General features: G+C 57.0%; 1 protein-coding gene across 2 annotated transcripts in view; it reads left to right on the top strand.

Moving 5' to 3' along the window:
• CXXC5 (CXXC finger protein 5) overlaps positions 1-5,454 on the top strand; it is a 34,657-nt gene extending 29,203 nt beyond the window's left edge. For both annotated transcript variants that reach the window (XM_006772435.2, XM_015569623.1), the window contains exons 2-3: positions 1,864-2,934; positions 4,406-5,454. In XM_006772435.2, coding sequence (XP_006772498.1) covers positions 2,023-2,934; positions 4,406-4,450 — 957 coding nt within the window. In that variant the 5' untranslated portion in view covers positions 1,864-2,022 and the 3' untranslated portion in view covers positions 4,451-5,454. The remainder of the gene's footprint in view (positions 1-1,863; positions 2,935-4,405) is intronic.
• The last annotated feature ends 1,425 nt before the right edge of the window (positions 5,455-6,879 follow it).

Raw genomic sequence — 6,879 nt, 5'->3', positions numbered from 1 at the left:
TGCACACAGGGGCTAGGGCACAGACTGCTCCCCTCCCCAGCTCTCCAACCCTCGGGCTCCTGCCTTCTCCTGTCGGGCTGCTAGGAATGTAGTCTGGGGCTGGGTAGTTGAGCTCAGATGGGCAGGAGCTCGGTGAGTTGACTTGGGGTGATGGTCTCTGGCCTGATCTCGCTAGCCCTAGTCCCCAACACCCAGCCAGGGTCACTGGTGCCTGGAGGGATACTGACCTCTGAGGAGAGAGGCCGAAGAGCTAGCCTGGGCTTGGCCCTTAGGAGGTAGGGTGGAGCAAGGCTATCCTTGGGGATATATGACCCTCTTTCTCTTACTACAACTCTGACGTCCGTGACACCTGAAGCCCAGCCTGGACAGGCCCTCCTGGGTTTGTCCTGGTGGAATCTGCCAGCTTGCCCAGCTCTTCCTCACCATTCATCTACTTTCACTAGGAAGGAGCCTAGGTGGGCTGGTGCCCACTGGGGCAGGCCAAAGAGTGCCTGGCTTTCTACTAATGCCTGCCATTCGTCTCACCCTGGAGATAAGGGTTTCCCTTTCCTACTCTTGCTCCTCCTCGTTACCACTGCTTAGCAGTCTTGGGACAGAGGCCCTGCCTGCTTGGGGTCTCGATTTTCCGCTGTCTGTGCAGGGGGTTGGACTAGATGACCTCCTGGGACACGCTGAGTCCCGTGACTGGGGGATGGCGGGGTTGCCTGGGGACAAAGATGCAGTGTGTGCCGCCCCCAAGGCCAGGGCGGGGCCGGCCCAGCCAGATGTGTGCCTCCCCCTTGATCCACCAGCTGCTTAGGCTGAGCCCTGTCCTCCCGCCTCTGTTCTGGGGGTTGCTAGGCCAAGGCAAGCAGACAGGGAAGGAATGCTGGGGAGCCAGGGCTGATGAGGAAACTGCCACTCCGCTCCCTCTGGAATAGTTCCTCCCAGAGCTCCTGGCCAAGGAGCCCGGCTGCCCATGTGCCTTAGTCTTGGGGCCTGAGCAGAACAGGCTCTGTCCTAGGAAGGGTCACACCTAATCTCAGTTCCAACTTGCACCAGCCAGAGGTCCCTCCTGCCCGCAGCCCAGGTCCATCTGGAAGTCAGGCTGGAACACAGCAGTGAGGCCTGAGTAGAGATAAGAGTGGGGTCTGTGGTTTGAGAGTGAGAAGGAAGTGTGTGCTGATGTGTGCACACGTGTGTCCCCCACTTTGCAGGTGAAGGCTTGTCCTCTGGCATAGTATCCTGTCTGCCCTGTAGCAGGATACGTGCTCCTTGAAATAAGGTTTCTGAGCTCTTATGTGGCAAATTCTGTTAAACAACAGCAAACTGTTTCTTTACCTGCAGGACTTACCAGAGCCTTGAGATCATTGATGTGATAGGAATATCCAGTGAAAATCCAGGGGCAGCTTCCCACACTTTTTGGTCTACACCTTCTGTTGGTCTACCCTTCAGAGGCTGTCCCAACTCCTCTTCTCCATAGTTGGGCCAGGGAAGGAAGATTAGGAAGTAGAAGGTGACTTTATAATCTCCCCAAGCTCAATGAACGTCTCCAGCTCTCAGCCCAGGAAGGCCTGCCTGCCTCCATCAGGTCTCCCAGATCCAAGCAAGGCAGTTCTGGCTGAGCCACTTCATTTTTCATCCATGGGCTAGTCAATTCTCTTAAACCTTGTCTTCATCATCTATAAAATAGGATATTACTAGTCATTACTTCATAGGGTTCTTGTGAGTCTTAACTGAGATAATACAGGTTTAAAAATCCTACCTATGGGCGCGGGCTGGCACTTCCTAAATACCTAGTGGTTGTTAGACACTGGTGGTGGCAGTGGTGGTAGAGGAGGAGATGTTTACCACTGCTCTGACACTGTCCTCTTGTCCTGACAGAGTGAAGACACTTCCACGTGAACAGCTGACCATGTGCCTGCCCTGAGCACCGAGGCCCACCAGGCGTCTCTGTTGTGGGCAGCAGGGCCCGGCATTTGTCTGAGGACTCCCACAGTTGGCAGGCTCCCCCAGCACCCGGGTCTGGGCCTCGGCCCCACCATGTCGAGCCTCAGCAGTGGCGCCCAGGACACCAGCGGCAGTAGCAACACCACCAATGGCGGCAGTGGCAGTGGCCCAAAGGCAGGAGTGGCCAACAAGAGTGCAGCGGTGGCTACTGCTGCACCAGCCTCCGTGGCCGATGACGCACCGCCCCCCGAACGTCGGAACAAAAGCGGCATCATCAGCGAACCCCTCAACAAGAGCCTGCGCCGCTCCCGCCCTCTCTCCCACTACTCTTCCTTTGGGGGCAGTGGGGGCGGTGGCGGTGGCAGCATGATGGGTGGGGAGTCTGCCGACAAGGCTGCTGCAGCCGCAGCTGCTGCCTCCCTGTTGGCCAATGGGCACGACCTGGCCGCAGCCTTGGCTGTGGACAAAAGCAACCCTACCTCAAAGCACAAAAGCGGTGCTGTGGCCAGCCTGCTGAGCAAGGCTGAGCGGGCCACGGAGCTAGCAGCTGAAGGACAGCTGACGCTGCAGCAGTTCGCGCAGTCTACGGAGATGCTAAAGCGCGTGGTGCAGGAGCACCTACCGCTGATGAGCGAGGCGGGGGCGGGCCTGCCCGACATGGAGGCCGTGGCAGGTGCCGAAGCCCTCAATGGCCAGTCCGACTTCCCCTACCTGGGCACCTTCCCCATCAACCCAGGCCTCTTCATCATGACGCCGGCGGGTGTGTTCCTGGCTGAGAGTGCGCTGCACATGGCAGGCCTGGCCGAGTACCCCATGCAGGGCGAGCTGGCCTCCGCCATCAGCTCGGGCAAGAAGAAGCGGAAACGCTGCGGCATGTGCCCGCCCTGCCGGCGGCGCATCAACTGCGAGCAGTGCAGCAGTTGTAGGAACCGAAAGACTGGCCATCAGATTTGCAAATTCAGAAAATGTGAGGAACTCAAAAAGAAGCCTTCCGCTGCTCTGGAGGTAACGGCGCCTTAGAGGGAGGTGTGTGGGCTCTTGTGTCCGTCTGGCAGTCCAAACCCACCCCCAGCCCCACCTTTCCTGCCTGGGTAAGGGCCTGGGGGACGCCCAGTCCCTGGGCTCTGGGGTTCTAGGCCAGTCTTTGAGACACCAGTTCACGGCCCCCAACATCAGAGCCACATCCTGACATCCCACTAGGCTGTAGATTGCAAGGCAAGCATAAAACTCCAGGCAAGGGCCTCGCCTTCCCAGCCAGGCCCCCCAGGAGTTCTGGGTCAGGTATTGAGATTCCCATACACATCCCAACTGCCCAAATCTCAGACATGTCCTAAAGCTTCCCGCCTGTGACCTAACATTCTGGGACTCGCCCCTGTCCCATGGACCCTGTGGCTTTAAGGTAACCCTATCACTTGTCCCTTCAGAGCCTCGCCTTTCCCCCAAGGCCACTCAAGGATAGGGCAGCTCCAGTGCTGGCAGCCCTGCTCTGAAGCCTGGAAAAGCCCTGGTTCTAGACCCTCATTGACATATTTGGGGTGCCTTGAGGCCCCAAGATCAGTCTGGTTGCACAGCCAATGACCAGGGACCCATGGGCCTGGAGTTAGGTGGTGAGCCTGGGGTGTGGGCAGGGCCTGTCCACTATGGGATTGGCTTAAAGAAGGCCAGATGGTTCCCATATTGCTCTCTCTCTGCCTCGAGGCTAGGCCTGTCCCTGTTCCCCCAGCTGTGTCAGTCCAGCTGTGGTGCCAGGCCTGGGTACACAAGTATCTTTTCTGCCTGCTGCCCCTGCCCTGGCCCCACCCCTCCAAGTGGGTTTGATACAAATGTCCAGAATGGTTGGAAAACAATAATGGCATCTCAGCCGTGGCTACCCACCCCCTGAGCCCCAAACCTCATATATCTGCTCTCCTGCCCAGAGAATACACCTATATGCACACAAAGGCACCCACTCTCGTCTGTTGTAGACACACACACACACACACACACACACACACCCCTGCCCAGTGCACATAGACGTAGCCTCTTAATAAACATAGCAAGTATCCTTTCTCCTCACCACAGCTCCAAACACGCTACACACCGTAGCAGAGCTCAAGGCGTCCATCCATATATGTGTTCAGTGCACACGCTTACACGTAAGCTCATTGGACAGAAACCTGCACACAGCTCCCAGGTGCACCACAGCCGCCTGGTGCTTGTGGCCTTTGGACCAGGGGAAGGGATGTTTCTGTCTGGAAGGAGGCTTCCTGGGCACAGTGGTTCCGGAGGCCTCGAGGTGCTCCAGGCCCTTCAGCGACCCAGTGGGTCAAGGCTGCTTCTCTGGCCTGGCCAGGGTGGCAGGAACTCCACAGGGTGGCTGCCTTTACTCTGTGCCCGTCCCTCCACCATGAGACCATCCACGGGGAACAGCTTTGCGCCAGACCCAGCCGGACCCTGACTGAACTCTCTCCTTGTTTTTGTCTCCCGCCCCCGCCAGAAGGTGATGCTTCCGACGGGAGCCGCCTTCCGGTGGTTTCAGTGACGGCGGCGGGAACCCAAAGCTGCCCTCTCCGTGCAATGTCACTGCTCGTGTGGTCTCCGGCAAGGGATTCGGGCGAAGACAAACGGATGCACCCATCTTTAGAACCAAAAATATTCTCTCACAGATTTCATTCCTGTTTTTATATATATATATTTTTTGTTGTCGTTTTAACATCTCCACGTCCCTAGTATAAAAAGAAAAAGGAAAAAAATTTAACTGCTTTTTCGGAAGAACAACAACAAAAAAAGAGGTAAAGACGAATCTATAAAGTACCGAGACTTCCTGGGCAAAGAATGGACAATCAGTTTCCTTCCTGTGTCGATGTCGATGTTGTCTGTGCAGGAGATGCAGTTTTGTGTAGAGAATGTAAATTTCTGTAACCTTTTGAAATCTAGTTACTAATAAGCACTACTGTAATTTAGCACAGTTTAACTCCACCCTCATTTAAACTTCCTTTGATTCTTTCTGACCATGAAATAGTGCATAGTTTGCCTGGAGAACCCACTCGCGTTTATAAAGAGAATGTTGATGGCGCCGTGTGGAAGCCCCTCTGTATCCATCCACGTGGGCAGAGCTGCCTTGAAGGAGCTCACGGAGGCGGAGGGAGAAGACTCCCCAACCCCCAGGCCCAGGCCAGGCGTGCTACACCCACAGTCCCCACAATGGGGTCCCCCACCCCAACAATGATTTTGCAAAAATGAAAGTTCTGTTTGTTTATTCGTTGAGATCTGGGGAGCCCATGTCTCGATAGCTCTGATCGTGATCGTGGTTACTTCCCTTAGAGAAAGTAAGTCCTTTTTTTTCCGGCCTGGCTGATGGTGACAGAAGAAAGGGCTTCTTTGCGTGGTCCCCTGCCAGTGGGGGTGGGTGCCCGGGGGGGGGGTCCCCTTCGGCCTGGGCCCTCTTGCCCATGGCCAGCTTCCTGCTGTTGAACATGCTGTTTGTATTGTTTTAGGAAACCAGGCTGTTTTGTGAATAAAACGAATGCATGTTTGTGTCATGGAGCACCGCTGGCTTCTTGCTCTTGGGTTTGGGGGGCTGCTGCTGGGCAGGGATTGTCTGGGACCACCTTGGGGGAGAAGAAGAGTCACCCAGGGACATTTAGAGTGGGATCTCTTGGGAAGTGAGGCCCTCTGGATACACAAGGCGGGGGGCAAGCAGGAGCAGCCAGCCTGGATGACAGGATGGAAATGTTATTAATCTGGCAGTGGCTGGTACTGGAGCACCTCCCCTGCCTGATTGTACCCCTGCCTCAGAACCGGAACCTCCAGGGACTTTCATTCACCTGGGGCCACCTTCTCTATTCATCTAAAGTCAACAGCACCTGATCAGTGCAAAGCAGCCAGCAGTCCTGGGGGTGGGGCTAGAGCTGCCCGTTCAGGTTCTTATCTCTTCTTAATTGCAGGGATCTAGTGCTCCCCCAACCACTGATGTGAGTCCCCAGGGTTCATAACCAGCGCACAAACAGGGACCCCACGGACCCCTCTTTAGGCCTGAGGGCTGTTGGACTGGGGCCTAGGGTATCCCTGGCTTTGTCTCTTGTGACTGTCCCCACCCCCAGAAAGTTTGTTGGCACAAGGTTGTCTGGGACCTCAGAGGTCAGATGACGGGAAGTCACCCACAGAGCCTCATGGTCTAGGCCAGGGCAGCCTGAACCAGAAGAGATGGCTGCTGTACACCCCCCACCCTGCACATCACAGAGGCTGATGAGGCCTACCATCCACTGGACAGGGAGGCATTCTTCCCACCCAGCTGCTTGGAGGCGGCCTGAGACAGGCTAGGCTTGAGGAAGGACTTCCGGAAGATGTGGGGCCTGGCTTCAGGTGGGTGAGGGCTTTGGGGATGACGGAAGGAGCTACTTCTGAAGCTGAGTGGGCAGAGATGTGAGGGACATGGGACGGCTCGGTCGTTTCTGGGAGGGGAAAAGCAGCCATGTTGGTTGGGGTTCTGACCCTCAACCCTTTCCCGTGTGCCACAAGCTCCTTTCCAGCACCAGGAGCTCAGCAGCCTGGCCTGGCACAGCGGGGGCAGGCGGGGGAGGTGGGAGGCTGCTTTCAACTCCATCTCTGCCTGGGAAAAATTCCCTTTCATGTGGCTGCCTGTGATCTCTCCAGGCGGCTCTGCCGATGGGGGCGTCCAGCAGGGAGTAGGGGGAGGTGTTGCAGCGGGGGCACCCTCACCCCCTGCACAAGGCAAACTGCAGCCTCGGAACCTTGAAGAGATGGAAAGGATCCTCCTTGGGGGGTGGGGATGGGAAGCCTGGCCGGCAGGGGGCACCCAGGCTGGAGGCCCCTTCATGCCCCCACCTGGCTGCTGGCAACACAAAAGCCGCAGATGGCCTCGGCCAGCCCTTAGGTGCGGTGCGGGGTGGATGGCTCCTGTGCCAGCCCCAAGGGGGGGGGGTGCCGTGACTCAGCCAGTCTGTACCT

This window comes from Myotis davidii, unplaced genomic scaffold (assembly GCF_000327345.1).
Source record: "Myotis davidii unplaced genomic scaffold, ASM32734v1 scaffold545, whole genome shotgun sequence".
Classification (NCBI taxonomy): Eukaryota; Metazoa; Chordata; class Mammalia; order Chiroptera; family Vespertilionidae; genus Myotis; species Myotis davidii.
The sequence above is the reverse complement of the archived record's forward strand: the minus strand, read 5'-3'. Positions and strand labels throughout refer to the sequence as shown.